This window comes from Narcine bancroftii, chromosome 6 (assembly GCF_036971445.1).
Source record: "Narcine bancroftii isolate sNarBan1 chromosome 6, sNarBan1.hap1, whole genome shotgun sequence".
In the NCBI taxonomy this organism is placed as follows: Eukaryota; Metazoa; Chordata; class Chondrichthyes; order Torpediniformes; family Narcinidae; genus Narcine; species Narcine bancroftii.
The window spans coordinates 137372124-137395112 of NC_091474.1; the positions used below are offsets into that span (position 1 = coordinate 137372124).

A 22989-nucleotide genomic window follows, 5' to 3' on the forward strand; every position below is an offset into this window, starting at 1 on the left:
CATACTTTCACTTCCGTCTACTAAACGATATAATTTGACTTAAATGTTGCACCTTACAAACAAGCACAAATGCAACTTTGAAAACCATAATGATTTTTCCAAAATATGCAAGGATTTTTTTAAAAAAAGGGACTTACTCTTTCATGGAAATACGCCAGGAAAATGTTTGTGGATGAACCAGTAAAACTTGCACCGCCTCCCTCTTCTCAACTCACCTGGGCACCTGTCCATTTCCCAATGAGCAGGCGGCGGGCCTCGCCGGAGCTATCCGTGATGCTGCCACGAGGGTCAGACTTCCAAAGACCCACGTCGCTCATTTTAGCATGTTTGGAAGGAGAGGGTAAAATACGACAATTTACAGCCAGTAAGTATTTACTCGGCGACAGGGAAGGAGGTGAATTGATCAGGCATAGTGGAAGGCACCTCGGACTTGGAAAGACCCCAGAGAAGATGGCCGCAAAGCAGCGTTCGGTTCTTTTCGTGTGTTTGGGTAAATAGACGCTTCTCTTTTGTGTGCCCCGCCAAATCTGGAGAGTAATAATTCCGGTACCCAGTGGCCGGGCACCAGTTGAAGCCCGGGGAGGGCGGCTGCTGGGAGTCGGCGTGAGGTTGAGATAACCTTCCGACGAGGCCCTTCCTGCTCACTCAAAGACTCCAAAACGTGCAGGGAGCAGCCTGGTCTGTCCCTGAAACCGGTCTGAAGTGAAGTGAAGTGGGATCTCGTCAGGAGAACTTCCAAGGATCTAGAAGTGGCTGCACTAAATACAGTGCCAGATAGTAAAAACACAGCGAAATGCTGCAGGAATTCGGCCGGTCTTTTAGCCTCCATTAAAAAAAGCAAAAATATATTGCCGAGGTTTCGGGCCTGAGCCCTTCTTCGCAGAATGAGTCCATATCAGGAAATCTCAGCGTTCAGACAATGCTGGCTGGCTGGGGGAGGAATCCAGACCAACAGAGGGTGTTCATTGGATATGATAAGGAAAGTGAGAATTTTTCACGTCTGTGTGAAATGAGGCAGGGAAGGGAGAGGTCGAGCTGGGCGAAGGAGACGGGGAAGGAGGGAGGGATTTTTAATAAAAGCCAGAGAAGTCGATGTTAATGCCTTCCAGTTGGAGGGTGAAGTGTTGTTCCTCCATTTTCCGTGGAGTCTCGGTCTGGCAGTGTTTGAGACCATGAACAGACATATCATGGCACTCGGCTGGTCACACCGAAATACTGGAGGAACTCAGAACATTCATGAAACTCAGCAGAGTAGATGACACCTGTGGACAGAGGTGCCGTCGGCGTTTTGATTGATAACAGTTTATCAACTCGAAATGCTAACTCTATTTCTTCAGAGATGGTTCTTGAGAAATTTCAGCATTTTATATATTAATTTGGGTGTCCAGTATTTAGAAGTCAAATATAAGGGGAAAGTATAACTAATGACAGCGTTGATCTGCAGAGGGATCTGGGGGTCGAGTTCCATGGAAATGGCCATGCAAGTTGATTGTGTAGTAATGAAGCTGAATGCTATATTTGGCTTAATTTGGTGAGACACTGAATATAAAAATAAGGTTATTTTGTGACTGGCATGGTGTAACGACATCAAGCTTTGGTTGCACTGGATTGGATCTGGAATACTGTGCAATCTGGTCGCCCATTGTAGGAAGGATTTGAGGGCTTTGGAAAGAGTGCAGAAGGGATTTATCAGGATCAGAAAGTCTAGCTCTACTGCAAAGTAAGCAACCAAAAAAAAACTAAAAAGAAACAAACAGAAGGATTTTTTTTCAAAAAAGACTAAATACACAATTTACACAACCACTGAAACGATGATAATCTTTAATAAAATCAGTGGTAGCCTTAGGAGAAAGAAACCACTTATTGCTACTGTCTGATATAATTCTCAGTCAAACAGCGACGTTGTTTTATAAGACTTGTATTTTTTTTTTAAATTTTCTTTGGTAAATGTCTTTTTGTATAAAGCACAATTGTTCTGTTAAGTTTATCTACTTTTTAAACTTTTGTTACTTGTTATAAAGAGAGGCTTTTTCACATGGTAAATAATGTTTTTGGTTAATAATAATTGCTGAAAATGGCAGTAGGTGGAATGTTTAAAAGAGATTTGGATAGGTGGATGGATAGGATAGGTTAAGAGGAATACGGCATGACAAGTTGGTCAGAAGCCCTTATTTCCATGTTCTAAAACTCTATAATTCAATAGTTAATGTTTTAGCCATCTTAACCAGGCTGATTGGTTTAATCCCTGCCAAAGATTTAGTTTCAATGCCTTTGTGGTCCATGCTACATCTCCTCTCTCCCTACTGGATTCTTCCCCTTTCCTCTTTCCCCCACCCCTTCCCCCAACACTCTTTAACACTATTTGTTATTTTCTTTTCCACGATTCTCACCTTCTCTAGTACTGGCATCCTTTATCTTCTAATCACCCACCACCAGATATGCCTTGTCTTCCTCCGCCTGACCTGTTTTTCTTACCCCTCCTTCTCTCCATGTGTTCAAAGTTTAGATTTATTTTAAATTTAAATTCTGACATACAGCACAGTAACAGGCCCTTTTGGTGCCCATGCTACCGATTAACCTGCAACCCCTGTACATTTTGAATGGTCAGAGGAAGCCCACGCGGATACAGGGAGAACATACAAACCCAAGTCACTGGCACTGTAATAGCGTTGCCTTCTTATTAATAGTGCTATTAATGACAGATTTATTGATAGCTTTCTTTTGCTGTTAACAAATAACATGAAACCAGCACAACTCAAAATTCCTTAGATCTAAGAAAGACACATTGGAATATTTCCTAATAAAAAGTCTTTTGAGTTTAGATATTGTAGTAAAAATTATAAATAAGCTTGTGAGACTCAAGATGAATATGGTGGAGGAGGTGTGGTTTAGTCAATGTGCGAGTTTAAGGAGTTGGTAGCACATGTCAGTGGATGGTTTGTCTCCTGAGATGGAGACAGAAAGGTCCACAAAGGGAGGAGAAGAGCTGGAAATAGTTGAAGTGATTTTGAAGGCATGGAAAAAGTCAGTCATTAAGTTGATGAAATTGTGGTTACTTAATCAACTAAAATGCTTTTGTGAGATTGATAAATGCAGCAAAAGTGAGCAAATTGATTGAAATGCCTAAGATTTGATTTGCTAGGAATAATTAATTTGAGGGCTAAATAGATTTATAATTTTTTTACTTGAAGGTGTACATGATGAAGTATAAATATATATTTAAAAGGTCCTAATATTGATGCTAATACTATGTATTCATATTCAAACTGCTCATGTAATTGAGACTACTTGGCTTAAGATGTCTATAAAGTAAATAACGATGTGAAAAACTAATGTTTTATTAAGTTACTTTTAAGGTATTTTTCTGTGTATTTGCAATAGCTGGTGGTAGGTGTTAGAAAAGTTTAATTTTAATACTGATTATTTCCTATTTTGGTGATGCAGGGCGAGGAATTTTATGTGCTCAAATACAATTAAAATAGTTGCTAACAAAATAAAATTAGCAAAAACTGTTGATTTAAATAAAATGATCTTTTCATTTTTTTAAGGTAATATTTGCCGATCTCCAATTGCTGAAGCTGTCTTCAGGAAGCTGGCAACAGACAAAGGAGTTGTAAACAATGTAAGATCTGGGTTTTTTTCCCCACCTCAAATGTATTCACCCATTTAATATCTAACCAAAAGTAAGAAAAGAAACTGAGTTGATGTCACCTCTGCCACTAACTTTTAAAATAATTTCTTTATTGTTGCTATTTGTTTGAATCAAAAACAAATGGGTTTATTGGCATGGAAAGATAATCTGTAATGTTTCTAAATTTGTTTTCTCTGATGTAATAAACATTAAGCAAACATTCAACCTATGTTCTAATTGATCCAAGTCATAATCCCGGTAATGTGATAAAATTGCTGAGATGTAGAATAATTCTTCATACAGTTACTTATTGTAATTTTATTCTTGCACAGAATCTCTAGCACTGATATTCAGCTCAAGGGACAGCAAATCTCCTCACTGTTAGGTCTGCTTTGTTCATGAATGAGTGAGTCAGACACCAGACTGAGTCGAAATCAAGGTTCTTTGTTCTTTATTACCGGATTGTAACACTTGCAACTAACAGTGTTAGTTGGAGAAGGCGCATTCTGCCGTTATCAGCAAGTGGTGTTTTTTATACCTCAGGATACGCACTTAGTAAATTATCATACCATGACATTGTCCAATGAATAAACTGTTGCTATCTTCTCTGTTAGTCTGCTACACATCATTCTTGTTAGTGCAAAGCTTATCTTGAGTGTACAAGGTCACATCTGCATTCTGTTACTCCTTAGTACTGGGTGACTCCTTCTCCGGTCCCATCTCATGATGTTTTTACCTTACATCACCCACTCTCACTACTTTCTAATGTGTCCCACTATCCAGTTATTATGCTTTGAAATCTGCTTTAAACATCCATGGCTGGACATTGAGTTCCACTTGCTTATCATTCTTTCTGTAAAAATCCACTGAATTACTCCTCTGATCTGGCAGCAGCCTTCAACATACTTGGTCTGGATTTGCCCAAGTGGAAACAGTTTCTCAACATTCATTTTAATCTGGATGCATTAGTTTGTCATTAGAGAAACGTCTGTTCATTTCTTCATCACAGTTGCATCTCAATCCAATTAACTTTCTTGCATTCAATCTTTTGCACTTTCCCTGGTGCTTTAATTTTGTTTTCGAGGTGAAACACTTGTCTAATCAATGGTCTACATAAATTTACATTATCTCCTCTAGAAATAAACATAAATATTTAATTACTAGGTTTCTTTATGGCCATGTCAAACTTTTTTGTTGCTGTGTTAGCGATTTATAGACAATGTCTCTGTAATCCACAAAATTGTTTGCTCCTTACTATTAAAGGAATTAATGTCAAAGTGCATGGTATTACATACAACTCTGTGATTTTTTTTTTTCTCCTGTGGGCCAGGCAAAATGTCTACTTATCGGTAGTGTAAACTGTACTCAATAATACCATACCTATATAAAAGAGAGAAATGTAAACAAAGAAAGTGCAAACAAACTGTGCAATATAGAAAATAAATATTCAATAATAAATAATGTGCAAGGTAAGAGTCCTTGAATGAATCTGATTGAGTTTGTTGTTTAGGAGTTTGATGGTGGAAGGATAGCAACTATTCCTAAACCTGGTGGAACAAATCTTGTGACACCTATATCACTTTTCTGATTGCAACAATGAGAACAGGGCATGTCCTGAGTGGTGTGGCAGCATTCCATGTAGATTTTATCTAGGGTGGGGAGAATTTTGCCTGTGATGTATTGGTGTCCCTATACCAGGCTGTCATGCAATGGATAACTTTGCATGTCACCAAAGGAAATTGAATTTTTTATTTGTTGACTTGCTCTGGAAAGTTGATAACTTTCAACAATTTATTGCACACTTTCACTGTGTTCTACACGAAGGCACAGGCTTTTAGTTCCTCAGACTAGATTGTCTTCATACAGGTCCTCCCTGGGATAAGAATGCTGAGTATTGACAGGCAGGATGGAGATGGATCTACTGGCTCTTCTGGAGCTACAGGTATATTTTTCAGATGGGAATGGAGTAAATCTGCATCTGTTTCATTCCACTGTACCCTTCAAGCTGTGCTCGGGGGCTGGATGTGCAGAGCTGGGAGAGCTGAGACAGTAAGGCTGATGGCTGTTCTTCTGTCACAGTTGTTTCTGGGATCCTCTCCAATACTTATGTGGACAGTTCTGGTTACAAACAATTCTTAGGAATGGAAGCCACTCATAAGCTGGGGACTTCTTGTACGTTGCACATAGTTGTCAAAGAATTGATCTGGGGCGGGGTCTTATCAGCTCCTGAGTCTACATATCTGTGGATGCTTACATTAATACCTTCTGACAGCCATCATGTAATTCATTTATTATTTGTCCCTTGCATGGCATCTTCAAACTCCTTTTAAAATAAATATTATTTATTAATACTACTAAAGAAAAGATTCTATAGAAAAGAAAGAAAAAAAGAGAAATACTCCGACTAATATATATGTTACCAGGAATTATATAGAAATATAATTTCTAATCGTGAGTTATGAATATATTATAAATATTGCATAGTCAACTTGGATTCTCCTTGCCATACTACTACATTACTACCAATTATTAGGTATCATATTACAAGAAAGTGTCCAAAAGATTATTTCATTACTTAATACTTATTTCAAAAAATGTAATACTGATTAAAACAGAAAGTAAATTAAAGTAATAGTATCTTATCATCAAAATGAGGTTGGAAAGTGAATAAAGGAATCACAAAACAGACTGGCCTGTTATTTGCATGTATGGAGACCAGATCTTCCAAAAAATTATTAAACCTATTTCCCAAATTAAAAGAAATTCATTCTAGGGGAATACAACTTCAAATTTCATTATGCCAGCATTCTAGCATTAAATCATTTTCTAATTTCCATGAAACCGCAATACATTTTCTAATTGGTAATGCAATTTTTAAAAATTCTTTTGAGGCCAGCTAATCTTTGAATCTGAAGGTATAACATAAATCCCCCAATAAAAATAATACAGGGTTTCGAGGTAACAAAATCCCAAATACTTTGCTTTAACAAAAAAACTATCAAGTTAGTCCAAAACTTATTTAATTTAGAGCATGCCCATGTGGAGTGTAAGAAGGTTCCACTTTCCTGTCCACATTGAAAACATTTATTTGATAGACTTAATTTCAACTTCTAAAGCTTTTGTGGTGTGATATATAGCTGGTGTAAAAAATATTATACTGAACCATTTTATAACTAACAATAATACTTTTCACATTATCATAGCATATCTCAGCCCACTTGTCATCAGATTTAAATCTTCTTCCCACCTGATTTTGGATTTAGTCAGTAAAAAGTAATTGGTATATAACTGATATATCTTGTTTAAGATTCAGATTAGTTTTAACACCTTCAATTTCATCTAACAAATATGTTGACAATAATTTGTTCCTCAAAAACGCCCTTAGTTGGTAATATCCAAACATAGTAATGTTTTATATTTCATAGCTATCTTTTAATTGGTAAAATGACATTAATTGTCTATCCTGATAACTGTCTTTAATATATAGAATTCCCTTATTTGACCAATCAATAAAATCCTTATTACCCATTGTAAAGGGTAACAATCTATTGTTTATTAATGGCATATTTGCTGATCTGTATCCTTTTATTCCTATCAACCCATGTGTCTCATTGCCATACTTGAACTAAGTGTCTCATTATTGGGATGTCCGCTTCCCCAAGTTTCATTCCATTTGTATATCACCCTTCTGACTTTTGCTCTCCTATTTTACTCAATTCAGCCTTTACCCATGCTACTTTGTCTCCCTCTTCAAAGATAGAGGAGAGGAACCGTAATTGTGCAGCATGATGCTGAACCAAGCCATGAAAGACCCCAACAATGAAGACGCTGTTTACATCCGGTACCGCACGGATGGCAGTCTCTTCAATCTGAGGCGCCTGCAAGCTCACACCAAGACACAAGAGAAACTTGTCCGTGAACTACTCTTTGCAGATGATGCCGCTTTAGTTGCCCATTCAGAGCCAGCTCTTCAGCGCTTGACGTCCTGCTTTGCGGAAACTGCCAAAATGTTTGGCCTGGAAGTCAGCCTGAAGAAAACTGAGGTCCTCCATCAGCCAGCTCCCCACCATGACTACCAGCCCCCCCACATCTCCATCGGGCACACAAAACTCAAAACGGTCAACCAGTTTACCTATCTCGGCTGCACCATTTCATCAGATGCAAGGATCGACAATGAGATAGACAACAGACTCGCCAAGGCAAATAGCGCCTTTGGAAGACTACACAAAAGAGTCTGGAAAAACAACCAACTGAAAAACCTCACAAAGATAAGCGTATACAGAGCCGTTGTCATACCCACACTCCTGTTCGGCTCCGAATCATGGGTCCTCTACCGGCACCACCTACGGCTCCTAGAACGCTTCCACCAGCGTTGTCTCCGCTCCATCCTCAACATCCATTGGAGCGCTCACACCCCTAACGTCGAGGTACTCGAGATGGCAGAGGTCGACAGCATCGAGTCCACGCTGCTGAAGATCCAGCTGCGCTGGATGGGTCACGTCTCCAGAATGGAGGACCATCGCCTTCCCAAGATCGTGTTATATGGCGAGCTCTCCACTGGCCACCGTGACAGAGGTGCACCAAAGAAAAGGTACAAGGACTGCCTAAAGAAATCTCTTGGTGCCTGCCACATTGACCACCGCCAGTGGGCTGATAACGCCTCAAACCGTGCATCTTGGCGCCTCACAGTTTGGCGGGCAGCAGCCTCCTTTGAAGAAGACCGCAGAGCCCACCTCACTGACAAAAGGCAAAGGAGGAAAAACCCAACACCCAACCCCAACCAACCAATTTTCCCTTGCAACCGCTGCAATCGTGTCTGCCTGTCCCGCATCGGACTGGTCAGCCACAAACGAGCCTGCAGCTGACGTGGACTTTTTACCCCCTCCATAAATCTTCGTCCGCGAAGCCAAGCCAAAGAAAGAATAATAAAGTACAAAATTAGGTAGTTGTCGCCCTCCTTGTTCATATCTCCAAGTTAATTTTTCGATAGCAATACTTGGCATTTTACCTTTACATAAAAATTTCCACACAATTCTATTTAAATCTTTAAAAAAATTGTTTGGGAACATTAATAGGCAATGATTGAAATAAATATTGGACTCTTGGAAAGATATTCATTTTTATACATTTAACGTCCTATCAAAGCTGTAGGTAAATCTACCTTCAAACTCCTCCTTGACATTAATATTTAAAGTAAAGAATTCGGGAAGATCTTAAGAAAACTTTTTAATGCCCATTTCAGAACAGTGGACAAAGAACTGATACATCATCTCTTGAACTAAGTGTTCTATCAATTAATCCTTTATATCGGACATTGCAAAATGTTCCTTGTTTGTTAGTTTGTTTTACACAATTATCCAAATAAATTTCAAATTTATATGTTATGTTTCTAGAGATGCAAATTAATTATTTTAAAAATGAACGTATTTGGTATTTTTGTTGAAAAAGTGTATGGCATACTCGTGGAAATGTAATAATGTGTTGGGACAATTCTTGTTCTTGAAAGGAGGAATGCAATTCACAAATGCAAACAAACTTAATCAGCAGCTCTGTTAAGTGTTTTATGTTACAAAGAATTGTAAGTCCTATCACTTCACAACAGATCCAATATGCTGCTAGTTACTTCAGAAAGGAAACTTTCTTTTTTGGCTAAGTTGCAGATTAATGTTTGAACAAAAGACAGTAAATGCAAGAAGTTTTCAGCAGGTTACGTAATATCTGTGAACAGAGAGAATAGGAGATAACATTTCAAATCAGTGATATTTCATCAAAAGATTATGTTGAAACTTAGCTGAAGCAAAATAGGAGATAGTACCTCTGTTTAACCTTAACAATGTAGCTTTTGTATACAGATGCTCCTCATCTTGCAATGGTTTGACTTATTATTTTTCAAAGTTACGATGGTACAAAAGCAATACACATTCTAATGAAAATACCTGTTTGTTGTTTATTGGGAGCAATTAAAGATTTATACAGTCACTGTAGTTTCACAATTTGCCGCATGGTAGTGTTGGTGTGACTGTCACGTTTTAGATAAATTTGCCCAATTGAAGGCTACGGTAAGTGTTCTATGATGTTCAGTGGGTGTGGTACTGTATTCTACTTACAATTTTTCCACTTACGATAGGTTTATCAGAATGTACCCCATCGAAAGTCAAGGAGCATCTGTAATTAATTTTTTTATTGACTGCATGGGGAAACAAACAGCATGGCACTTGTGTTTCTTGCAGTGGAAAATAGACAGTGCAGCAACCTCGACGTACGAAATAGGCAATCCTGCTGACCAACGGGGAAAGAGGTGTCTGATGAAACATGGCCTTACCACAAATCACATTGCCAGGCAGGTACTGTATCTTAGTTTTGTTTGTTTCATTATGAGCTATCAATTTTCTTTCTTATTTCAGTGGATGATAGACAGTGCTGGTGTAATTGACATCAATGTTGGGAAGTCCCCAGATTCAAGGGCTCTAAGCTGTTTAAGGCAGCAAGAAATTGAGACAACACATAAAGCGAGACAGGTAGACCAACCAGCATTTTTTAACTCAACAATTTTTGCTTTCAAATTTATATGTTGGATCAAATTCTATCAATTGTAATTTTAATTATACTACAGTGCACTATTGTAAATGTTAAATGTGCTGATATTTTAAAAATCAGCATGTGTAATATCAATATATTTGCGTTGTATTTTTTCTGCATACAGTATATCTTTTCTGCAGTTTATTCCCAAATATATGTTAATTGTTCTTCAAAGGGTCTGTTTCTTACAGCAGTCGAGATCAGCATTAATGGTGTGGTTGTAACTTTATCAAATGGTGTAAGTCTTTAGCAAAAAATAAAACCAATCTCCTGGAACTCTGAGAGTCAGCCAACATCAGTAGGAGAAAAACTGGTTGGAACCCTTCATCAAAACTGAGAATGCAGAGGGAAAATAGCCAGTATAATGAGGACAGGATGGGACAGGGGCCAGCAGGGTACTGGTGAAACAGGAAGGGATGAAGAATAGACAGATGGAGAGGTGGAGGTGCCAGACAAAGGGGGAGAGAACCAAGAGAAATAAAGGGGGTTAGGGATCTGAAGATGAGTCATGCAGGGTGAAGTTGGAGATGGAGAGTGATAAGTGGAGACAAAGGCTGCCAGTAATGAAAACTGATGCGGGGGAGATCCTTTTGGAAGAGGATAGAACCAGAGGGGGGAATGAGATAGAATGGTTGAGTGTGGAATTGGGAGAATTCCTTGATGATTGGGAGGGAAATGGTAATCTGCAATTTGGACATACAAAAAGGTTGATTTTGAAGGAATTAGGTTGAAAGTAGATGTATGATACCATCACAGTCTGAAATTTCAATCCCTTGTGTTTTCACATTCTATCCATGAGATTTCACAGCATCTAAGGTTTAACATAATTTTATCCACCTCAAAAAAAGTTAAAATTAGCATGGGTTTCCATGTCATAGAAAAGTTATGGATTACTTTGGTTCTCAATATGAAAGTCACAGTGTCCTTGGTTCACCTCCAGTGCTCCCGCAGCTGTACAGACTCCTATTTGATTCTTCAGCAGCCAGAGCTCCAGACACAAACCTCCAACATAGTCAGGAGGCCTTCAGCCCCCAAGGACCATTGGGAGTCCTTCTTGCGCTCAGCACCCTGTCTAATCCTAGCTCTGATTCTTGGTTCTCGTGAGCCAGTCTCCAGCAGCCCGTGCAGGTTTTTCAACTGCTTAACCAGTTGCTGGTTTGCTACTACCATGGTCATCTACCCTGTAGGGTCGTTTCCTCTGCTTCTCTTTCTCAATGGGGGTTATTCTTCCTGTTTCTGCAACTTGGAGAAATAATTGCTATCTACCCAATGAATATTTTATTGCTTTATCTTTGGCTTGGCTTCGCGGACGAAGATTTATGGAGGGGGTAAAAGTCCACGTCAGCTGCAGGCTCGTTTGTGGCTGACAAGTCCGATGCGGGACAGGCAGACACGGTTGCAGCGGCTGCAGGGGAAAATTGGTTGGTTGGGGTTGGGTGTTGGGTTTTTCCTCCTTTGCCTTTTGTCAGTTAAATCAACCCTAAATCACAGATAGCTGAATTGTGAGGAAAAATCTCTGCTGAACTATTTTCTTCCCGTTTTTGGTGCCCTGCTTCCTGTTATCTGCAACCCTTTGTGGATGCTGCTAAGTACAGGTACCGCCATCTTGGGCACAGTCCACTGCAGTTTGAGTTACTTATAAACACTGTCGGCTCCTTTAATAGGCCATTTAAAGCCTGGCAATAGGATCAGGTGGCAGCACTGTGCCTCCAGTCTCCCAGCTGTGTACCAGTGGCAGCACTGCCATTACAACAGCCTGATCTAAAATTTAGTGTCAGGCCTTTTGGGACCAAGACAGAGCTAACTTCAAAATACAAGTGGTATTTACAAATTTTCTGCAAATGATAATTGATATTTGGTCAATTGTGCATTTCAATAACATTTGTTTTGCTGAATTTAAATCTCACTGATAGGGTTGATGATAGAAAGCAATTGTGTGGAATTGGGTCACAGATCAACCAAGATCTCAGAGAAATTAAACCTCAGATTTCCATAAAAATGATGAAAAGTCTGCTGGGTAAATTTTCCTTCATCAGAAATTATTGGTTAAGTCAGTTAATGAATGGTCAATCTGAAAGTGTAAACTTCACAAAATAGAGAAGGACATGCAAGATATTGATTTCGGGAAAGCATATCAACGTTACAAAGGAGGTGGTGTTGGCAATCTTGAAGTATGCCAAGGCAGATAAATCTGAATCCTGATTCACTATCAGTCTATCAGTGTAAATTTACCCCACTTGGAGAAAAAAATGCAGATGGACAGTAGAAGACTGAGGGTGTAAAATTGCTATTACTTGGACAGTCCTACCACAAAGGTTTCATAACTCTCTTGTATATTAAGACATAGATTTTTTTGCATACTGACAGAATTAAGGATTATAGGGAAAAAGCAGGTAGGTAAAGCTGAGTGCAGTCAAATCAGCCATGATCTTGCCGAATGGTGGAGCAGGTTTGACAGGCCAGTTGGCCTACACCTTCCCCTATAATCTTGTATTCTATGTTCTCTGCATCTATTTTTCATCAGAGTTTAGCTGATGGACTAATCAATATCACAGTCCTAACATTGTTTAATAGAGCATTTTGATGATTTGTTGTTGCAAGCAGGAACCTGAGAACAACATCTGTGAAAACTATTAGAATTGTTGCAACAAGTTAGATTTGCAGCTTAACCCTAAGAAAGCATAGATTATAAAACAATATGTCGTCAATGTACATGTACTAACAACTTCTGGACAACAACAGAATGATAGCACATTGATACTGTTACTGACTCCGGCTACCAATAGATGTGAGTGGCTTATAATCCTTTCAAGGGTTGATTGGATATTGTAGCGATCGTATAGAGAGGTTTGCTACTAATACTGCACCATTTCTTGAGCTCATGAAGAAAGGTCTTTCTTGGGAATGGAAATCAGAATATACTGATAGTTGCAATGGAGTACACCCTATTCAGATTCTATTAGGGAGTTGCATTAAGGATGGGATAGCAGTCAAAATAGAAGAGTCCCATAGTCATCATTGTTGCAAGGTTGTAAAATTACTGTTAAATGAATGAATAGCGCCTCCATGCTAACTGACAATTTGATGTATTGGAGAACCAACGTGAGTGCCAAGTGACAATAGCTCAAGAAGTTAAAGGACCTTGTGTGTGTTTGTAGAACAATCGACAGGAATTATTTTCTGCTACATCCAGGTTCTATTCCCAGGAATGGAAAGAACGGGAGGCAATGCAGTTCATTAACTAGTACCTTACTAGAAAAACCTCACAAAGATAACCGTATACAGAGCCGTTGTCATACCCACACTCCTGTTCGGCTCCGAATCATGGGTCCTTACCGGCATCACCTACGGCTCCTAGAACGCTTCCACCAGCGTTGTCTCCGCTCCATCCTCAACATTCATTGGAGCGCTTTCATCCCTAACGTCGAAGTACTCGAGATGGCAGAGGTCGACAGCATCGAGTCCACGCTGCTGAAGATCCAGCTGCGCTGGGTGGGTCACGTCTCCAGAATGGAGGACCATCGCCTTCCCAAGATCGTGTTATATGGTGAGCTCTCCACTGGCCACCGTGACAGAGGTGCACCAAAGAAAAGGTACAAGGACTGCCTAAAGAAATCTCTTGGTGCCTGCCACATTGACCACCGCCAGTGGGCTGATAACGCCTCAAACCGTGCATCTTGGCGCCTCACAGTTTGGCGGGCAGCAACCTCCTTTGAAGAAGACCGCAGAGCCCACCTCACTGACAAAAGGCAAAGGAGGAAAAACCCAACACCCAACCCCAACCAACCAATTTTACCCTGCAACCGCGTCTGCCTGTCCCTCATTGGACTTGTCAGCCACAAACTAGCCTGCAGCTGACGTGGACATTTACCCCCTCCATAAATCTTCGTCCGCGAAGCCAAGCCAAAGAAGACCTTACTAGTAATAGAGGAGACCAAGGAAAGAACTATTTGGATACCTGGTTACAGGAATTGTCTTTTTTAAGGTCCATCCAGATTCCTTGCATGTGCTGAATAGGTCTCCATGGAAGCTTGCGGATTTGTTAACCAAACAACTCACTCACTCAAAACTTGAGGCAAAACAACGAAGATGGAAAACGAACTTCTATGGCGGGGAGCAACAATTAGTTTAGTTCATTGCATTATAAGATGAAGGGGATTTTGAATAATCCATATGGAAATGTGGAATGTGAGCCAAGTAGAAAAATCAGTCTTCCAAAGTGCTGCAGCTGAAAACCACAGAGCTCCAGACTGGACCTTGGATATCAACCACATGTCTGTTATTCAAAAAAATCATAATTAATAATACATAAATACAGAATTTCCATTAATACCAAGTTTCCTTTATAATTCATCGAGAGAACAAAAACATCCCTTAGAAAAACAATCAGATAAACTTTTTATTCCCTTCCCCTCCCCTTATATAAAAAAGAAAAAAGTTTAAACTCTTATAAGATTCTCCATATTCTTCATTTATAACATCTTCAAAATTCTCTATCGAAATTAACTTAATTTTATTAAACTCTTCTCCCTCAATGTATTTATACTTAATTTTCTTCTTATCACCTTTCCCCTCATCTTCCTCTTCATCTAATTCAACATCCTCAATTTTTGACTTATTATCTTCTGTGACATCATCCTCTTAAAAAAGAAAGAAAAAAAAGAAAAGACCCCCCCCCCAAAAAAGAGAAAAAAAAGGAGGAAAAAAACCTCCTAATTCCCTCTCAATTACAATCAGAAAACAAAGAGTTAAAAAAAATTATTTATTTAAAAAAAAATAATGATTAAAAAAACCTTCACTTCTTAAATCAAAAATTAAAAAGAAAAAAAAAACAGGTCGGAGGTCACAACTACCTCCTCCTGTTTAAACTGCCCAAAGCGGTAACTCCCCCAAAATATTGAGTGTTAGATAACTCACAGGTAGCTGATGACTTCTGGAAACTAGTGCCCACCCAGTTCCCTCTCCCAACTCCCATTTCATTAAACTATCATCATTATTTAAACTATTTAAACTCTTCTCAAAAAAAAGATAAAAGATTTATTTTTTTAAATCAACGTTACCACTTCGGTCACCATTGCTTCCATTTCTTTTAAAAAAACTGGATCTCACCTTACATCTCTACTCTCTTTGGAGACCTTGAAGGACTACATCGTTCCTGAAACTGCATGATTGGTAGAGACTGAGCAAAGTCCATAACCTCTTTAGGATTGTCAAAGAACTTTGGCTAATTTCCATCCTAAAAAATCTTCAGTACTGCAGAATACCTGAATGTTCCCTTGTCTTTTTTTCCACAACCGTTCTTTCACCGAATTAAATTCGCGTCGTTGAAACATAATTTCTTGACTCAAATCTTGATAGAAGAAAACAGGATTATTCTGAACCATCAAAGGAGATCTATTTTGCTGGGCATTTCTAATAGCCGTACGTAAAATTGTCTCTCTGTCACAATAGTTTAAACAACGGATCAAAACAGATCTTGGATTCTGTCCTGAAAAAGATTTTCTTCTTAAAACTCTATAAGCACGTTCCAGTATTAAACCTTCGGGAAATTTATCATGTCCTAACACTCGTGGAATTCATTCAGTAAAAAATTTTCTTGGATCTGGTCCTTCTATGCCTTCTGGCAAACCAACAATTTTCACGTTGTTCCGTCTAGATTGATTCTCCAAATAATCAACCTTTTTTGCTAAATTTTTATTTTGGATCTGCAATGTTTCAATTATTGTATTTTCATCTTGCAGTTGATCCTGTGCATCGACTAAACCTCGATCACACATTTCAAATCTTTCAACGGTTTCAAGCTTAAAAGCTCCATTAATGACTTCCGCCATCGCATTAATCTTGGAAATAAACAGGTTCACAAAATTAGCTAAATGACTCGATACAGAATATATCTTATCTTCAAGATCCTTAACAGACATTTCAACAGAAATAGATTCAAGCGTAATGGAGTTTTGCTGTTCCTTAGAGACCACGGGATCTTCTGTCCCTTCCCTTAATTTAGTATCTTTTCTAGCAGTTTGACTTCGTATAAAAATCCCTCTCAAAGTCCCCCCAGCAATGCCAGGAGACTGAAGATCAGGGTTATCTTTAAGCCAAATCTCTTTAATCATCTTCACTGAATCGATGTCTGGAAAAACCGTTGTAATTGAAGATGCATTTTGCAGCGCCACCAAAGTAAGAGTCCTTAAATGAGTCTCTGATTGTGTTGTTAAGGAGTCTGATGGTAGAGGCGTAGCAGCTGTTCCTGAACCTGCTGGTGTGAGTCTTGTGGCAACTATTCCTCTTTTCTGATGTGTGATGGGCGGCGAGGGCCTTTGATTACTACCGCACTCTGACGGCATTGCTCCCTGTAGATGTACTCCAAAGTGGGAGGGTTTTGTCTGTGATGTCCTGGGTGGTGACCACTACCATTTGGAGGACTTTACACTTAAGGATTAGTTTTCCCCATAACAGACTGTGATGTAGCTGCTCAACACACTTTCCACCACACCTCTGTAGGTATTTTCCAGGGTTTCTGGTGTCATCCAAACCTCTGCAAACTCCTGAGAAAGTAGATGGTGACTCCCAAGAACTTAAATTTGCTCACCCTCTCCACCTCTAATCCCCCAATGGTCACTGGAATGTAAACCTCTGGCTTTCCTTTCCTGAAGTTAACAATCAGCTCCTTGAGTTTGATGACATTGAGTGCAGGGATGTTGTTGGTACACCATTCAGCCAAGATTTCAATTTCCATCTTGTATATTGACTCATCCCCTTCATTTATACATCTTACTACCATGGTATTGTCAACAAATTTGTAGATGGTGTTGTTGAACCGAGCCACGCAGTCGTAGGTGTAAATTGAGTAGAGCAGGGTGGAAAGAACGCAGTTCTGTGGTGCTCTGGTACTGATGGAGATGGTGGAGAAATTCTTGCCAATCTTCACTGATTGTGGTCTGAAGGTGAGGAAATCATGATCCAATTACATAGTGGGATGTTGAGTCCCAGGTCTTGGAGTTTCCTGATCAATTTTGAGGGGATGATGGTGTTAAATACTGAACTGTAGTCGATAAAGAGCATCTTGATGTATGCATCTTTGCTGTACACGTGTTCCAGGGCTTTGTGTAGAGCCAGTGAGATGGCATCCGCTACAGATTTGTTACTGCGATTAGGCGAACTGAAACAGATCCATGTCACCGCTTAGACGGAAGCTGATGTGCTTCATCACTGTTGATGTAAGTGCTACTGGTCGATAGTCATTAAGGCAGGTTACTACATACTTCTTGGGCACCAGTAAGATTGATGCTTGTTTAAAGAAATTCTGCACTATAATAACATGAGAAATAAGAATAGTGGTAGGTCCATTCGGCCTTTCTATGATGCTCTGTTATTCAATAAGGTCACGGGTGATTCATGATCTCAAGCACATTTTCCTACCTTCTGGGATAAAAAATTCAAGCGATTCACCAGACTGTGTGAACAAATTTATCCTCTGAAACAGTGAATTGCAGTGTTCTTGCACGAGAGGAGACAATCATCTTGCACCTGTCTTGTCAAGTTCTGCTCTCAGTTATTGATTTATTGATAGTATTGTGGATTACTTCATAGATACCTGATGTTTTGTTTGTTGTTTTTCAGCACATTCTTTCTAAAATGACAATTATATTTCTTCCTTTTGGATGTTCAAAACACATTTTCTGAATTGGAATATGAAGATTTTAAATGTTTTGGGTTGGTAATTAATAGGAAGATGCGGAAAATGTCAAATACATTTAAAGTAAAAAAAGAAAGTATTTTTTACAGACTTCATCTACTTTCTATGTAAAAACCTTGTCCTCTTAAAGCTTCTATCCCATCTGGTTGGAACTGTATCTGACATTACACTCCATATCAACACTAAAGCAAAATTTGTTATTTTGTATTCAGAAAATATTTTTTCAAAGCTTTGAAAAGCATAGCCATATTTAAAGCTCCAGGAATGATGACATCGCTCAACAATGCATAGGACTATAATCTTACATGGACTTCTGAAATCATGTTGAGAGCCTGCCTAACATTGTTCTGATTTGGCTACTCACTGTGCAAAATAGTTTAAAATTGATCAGTTGATTTCAAAGATTATATAACTTTGTAAATGAATTGAAGGTTATTTCAGAAAAGCAAAGTATTTTCTGGATAATTGTTATTATTCTATGACTGTGTTATAATTAAATGAAGCCAACACTTGTGTTTTTATAACTTTTAGATAACCAAGGATGACTTTAAAACATATGATTTTATACTTTGCATGGATGAAAATAATTTGAGGTGAGTCAAATAATATTTGCAACAATTGTCCAATTGGCACATTGCCATTAGTCATCATTAAACTTTCCTTACAAACTAAATCTCAACAGTGGCAAAATGTGTGGCTGTATAATTTCCCAACCAGTAAATGCATTTTCTTTCTTAAAATCTTTTTAAAATTTCACTATGAAGGGGATGATTTGCAGGAAATGAAAAGGATTATAATTCACTAACAGCTTTATGAATTATGTACATTACAAATTTAAATTATAGTCTTTAGTTCTTAAAACATTTTCATTGTGCATGATCTGATGATCGTTTGGCTCCTTTTTGGGTAGAACGCCTGACATTATTCCGTTCTGTTTCTTAAACAATGTCATATATTAATGTAGCATGTTGCTCTTTTTCCAGTCTAGGCACATGAACATAGAACACAGCATTATGCAGGCTGTTTGGTCCACAATGTTGTTCCACCCTTTATAAACCTACTCCACGATCAAAATAACTCTTCCTTCCCTCATCACCCATACCCTCCATTTTTCATACATGTATGTGCCTGCTGACTTAAGAGTTTTAACTATTCCTTTTGATTTAGCCTCCACCACCATCCCTGGCAATGCATCCAGTACCCATCACTTTCTGTTATATTTTTAAAAAAAACAACTACCTCTGATGCCTCCCCAAAAGATACCTCCATTCACTTTAAATGGATGTCCTTTGGTATTGGTCATTGCCACCTTAGGAAAAGGTGTCAGCAGTTCACAATCTACAGGCAAAAAGCCACCGATGCACCCTTGATTGGGTCAGTGTGTTTGCACCGAAGCAAGTTACTGTGACCCTGAACTGAAAATGCAGGTTATTTAAAGCCAAGCTGGTTGCTTCACACCACATAGTGCTATTGGGAGCTCGTGGCTCCAGTTGGGATACAACGGTGGCTCTCTGTTAAGGAAAGAGCAATTCATTTCTGTACACCAGATTGTAGGTAGTCCAATATGTACAGATATCCCAGAATGAAGATTTGGGGAGTGACATATTGCACAAATATGATGGTAATAGCTCCTTTTATGCAAATTCCTCTTCAAAAATATTGAAATTTTTCTCTGAAGAAAATTACTACAATTTGATGCTTTGCTTTTATGGTTCTTTGCAGTTTATTAACTTCAGAAATAATATCCAACAATACAGTGTAAGACTGGTTGTTGCAAGGTAGGTTCCACTGGACAACATTTTGTTCTTTAGTTGCCTGGGTAAACTGCACTTGGAGGAATGTTCATACAAGTCCCTTCAAAACAAAAGTGCACATCACTGCCCCTGAAGAGACAAATGCTTAACATCATAAATCCTTACAAGTCTCATCCAAATTCAATGGTGTTAAGATAATCACATGCAATATTAAATATAAGGAATGTGAAACTACAGATCCCCTGCAATTCTACAGTACATCATTCTGCAGTCATGCCAGTTGCTGAGGGAAGATTAATATTATCTGTGCAGTATGAATGCAAAATTGAATTTATTTTGTATCAATCCTAAACTTACCCTGTAAAGTGAATGAATATGATATTGAATCTTAAATCTAATGCATCAGTGAATGCCAATTTGAGTAAAATATGTCTTCCAATCCTAAATATCTTTATTTTAGACTAATTTGAATATATCTATCTATACACCATTAACTGCGAGTTTGTCAATGACCATTTTCATCATGAATACTTTATTCAGTAATCAAATACTATGAATAGGATTTTAGAAATGCAGTATCGTGTATTAGAAACTGTGTTTCAATGTACTTGAACAATTACTAATTGTTTCTGGTAACATTTTGTCATGTAACAAATTGCAAGAATACCCATTTTCAAAGTATTTTTTCCTGCCCAAATTAGAAGGAATTATTTGAAATGTGTCTGTTCTGATGTCAAAATTTGTAAGGTTTTTTTAAGTGTTTAAAAAGTTTATAGAGTTGCATTTTACTATACAACTTAATTATTGAGATGATTATTAAAATAATTCACAGCATTTGTGAAAGAAACCAAGTTCATGTTTAATAAATTTGCAGAAATTTAGAAGTAATGATGGGAAAAGTAAAAGATCCAAAGTCCAAAATACAACTACTTGGGTCATATGATCCACAGAAGAAAGGTATTATACACGATCCCTATTATGTAAGTAATGAAAACTTCAGATTTATTTTTGTGTATATATAATTTACAAATGTGTGTAAAATTTACATGGCTCAACATTTTAAATGGATTGGAGTTTTAATTCCATATTTTATGTTTTGAAGATTCTTTTTATCCTATTTTATTTCTCATTTCCAGGGAAGTGATTCAAATTTTGAAGAAGTGTACCAGCAGTGTCTCAGATGTTGCACAGCATTCCTAGAGGCTTCAACTTAACTATGCTAAGAAATGCCTACTTTTTAATCATGTGTTAAAAGAAATATCTAGTGTGACGGATTTACTAACATTGGTTTCAGACTTGCAAAACAAATTGCTAGAAATTAAATTAAATATTTAAAATGATTAGCTATAAATTTTTTGGTGTTTCTGTTAAGTAGACAAAAAAAATTCCTCTGCCCAAACATCAAAAGGGCAAAAAAATCACTTTCAGCTTGTAACTGATGATCCTTTCTTGTAAATTTTTAATGAGGGATATTTTAGCAATACAGCATGGTGCTATGCAATTTATGTTCTTTTGATGGAAAGTTTAATGTGTTTATGAAAGATTGAAAAAAAAATTCTTAGTCACATCAAAATTTACTCGTGTTGGTGTTGCTGCATTTTTTTTTTAAATTGTCTCCACTTTTAAAACCACATTTCCACCATAATTACCAACCAGGCATGTTAAATACTGGAACTTTTCCCACAACCTAAAATATGCAAAAAAATTAAAATTTATATTTGCATATTTCGTGTTGTTTAAAAGTGTAAATCACCTTTTGTTAGATATGGGTTGATCCAAAATTATCAACAGTTCAGTGAGAAGAAAGATTCCAGAAGTTAAGAGATGTTTGATTTTTGACAAGGTGGCTTAAAGTTCAAGGTCTCAAAATAAATCCATTCTTTGGATGATTTCTGTGAAAGTAATCCACAACACTAAGTTATATTTCCCTTCATTCATTTATTGTAAGAGAACAGTTGTATAGAAGCTGTGCTGAGCACAGATATAAAAACGCAAATTTTGACAGTACTATTGGTAATTTCCAATTGTTATATTAAATAAAATCCAAGGACATTCACTTTTTGTGGCAGTGAGTTGTTGCTCTTTTCTTTTTTTAAATCTGTTGAAAATATCATCATGGAAAGTTTCAGGCAGAGGTTCTCAACCTTCTTCTTTCCACTCACATGACACTTTAAGTAATCCCTATGTCATCAGTGCTCTGAGATTAATAAGGAAATGCTTACTAAGCAGTGGGAAGGGAGGGTTGAGAATCACTGCTCGCGACCCAATTGTTGCTGAAATATTTTGCTTAAGAAAAATTGTCATTGGCCCATTTCCTTTGGAGTTATGGAACCGTGCACATAACAAGTCAATTAGGTATAATTAAAACAGTGGTTTTCAAACTTTTTCTTTCCACTCACATATCACCTTAAGCCATTCCTTACTAATCACAGAGCATCAATGGCATAAGGAATACTTAAAGTGGTATGTGAGTGGAAAGAAAAAGGTTGAGAACCACTGGTTTAAGGTAATGCCATGAATCTCAGGAGGTTGGACAGGAATCTGCTCCAACCAAAGGATAATCCATTCATGTGCTTACTCCTGGAGAGTCATTAACCAGGCAAGGTAGAAGTCACTTCACCTGCCAATCAAGGCTTAGCCCACCTGCTGGTGAGCACACACCTTCCTATTGCTCCCCCTCCCCCATCACCTTGCCTATTTTTGGCATACAGAGACGGCCTCTACAGCCAGTTGCTGAATAAAGCCCAACATGTGGAGCAGCTCTTGATCTTTTACCCAAGGAACAAACCCTGGCTCTACTCCAGGTGGCAAGTTGTGGGCTGTGTTGGAGAGACTATTACCATTGGGTGCTTCGCTATAGTTGGTGCATGTTTGTGAAACTAGTAATTTTTTTTAGATCTACGGTAGCTTGCCAGTTATCTTGGGGGTGTGGATACTGTTTTATACTGTCTTTCTGTACATTTGCAGATTCTAGCATATTTTGGTTGTTTAGTTGTGTCCTCTGTATGCAAATTGTGTGAGAGTGAGTAAGTGAGACCCCCTTTACGACCTTCCCTCGCACATTAATAAAGATTCTTTCTTCGTACTTAATCAGCATGAGACTAGTTTCTTTTCAAACCCACCAAACTTGTTTCTTACATCATAAGTAGAAACTCAAGCTCTCCAGTACTGGTTAAATTCTCATGATTTTTTATTTTTTTTCTGCACCCTTTTTAGATTAATAATATGCTTCCTAAATCAAGGCAACCAGAACTACTCTCAGTATTCCACATGTGGCCTTACCAATATCCTGTATAGTTGTAATATGTAATACTCAGTGCCCTGACCAC

At 38.1% G+C, this 22989-nt stretch overlaps 2 protein-coding genes across 9 annotated transcripts in view; one reads left to right on the forward strand and one right to left on the reverse strand.

Moving 5' to 3' along the window:
• sh3yl1 (SH3 and SYLF domain containing 1) overlaps positions 1–884 on the reverse strand; it is a 190846-nt gene extending 189962 nt beyond the window's left edge. Inside the window, exon 1 of one of the 5 annotated variants that reach the window (XM_069886170.1) lies at positions 216–884. In XM_069886170.1, coding sequence (XP_069742271.1) covers positions 216–231 — 16 coding nt within the window. In that variant the 5' untranslated portion in view covers positions 232–884. Of the gene's footprint in view, positions 1–137 lie in introns of all 5 variants that reach the window. The other 4 variants (XM_069886167.1, XM_069886169.1, XM_069886172.1 and 1 more) reach the window with 4 other exon arrangements.
• On the forward strand, positions 103–22750 carry acp1 (acid phosphatase 1). 4 transcript variants are annotated; one of them, XM_069886177.1, is made up of 6 exons: positions 385–490; positions 3549–3622; positions 9862–9975; positions 18438–18499; positions 20535–20640; positions 20797–22750. In XM_069886177.1, exons 1-6 carry the CDS (start codon positions 451–453, stop codon positions 20872–20874), a joined length of 474 nt encoding a protein of 157 aa, XP_069742278.1. In that variant the 5' UTR covers positions 385–450; the 3' UTR covers positions 20875–22750. The 4 variants fall into 4 exon arrangements, with proteins under 4 accessions (XP_069742276.1, XP_069742278.1, XP_069742277.1 ...); XM_069886176.1 differs by lacking the exon at positions 9862–9975 and adding an exon at positions 10036–10149; XM_069886178.1 differs by lacking the exons at positions 385–490; positions 9862–9975 and adding exons at positions 1241–1274; positions 10036–10149.
• Positions 22751–22989: the final 239 nt, after the last annotated feature.

Bases quoted from the DNA above. Each gene is read 5' to 3' on its own strand.
- acp1 (XM_069886175.1), top strand. From the start codon at position 163: ATGTTTGTGGATGAACCAGTAAAACTTGCACCGCCTCCCTCTTCTCAA. The intron at 3,623-9,861 runs GTAAGATCTGGG...TGTTTCTTGCAG, and splicing joins ACAAAGGAGTTGTAAACAAT to TGGAAAATAGACAGTGCAGC. The intron at 9,976-18,437 runs GTACTGTATCTT...TATAACTTTTAG, and splicing joins CAAATCACATTGCCAGGCAG to ATAACCAAGGATGACTTTAA.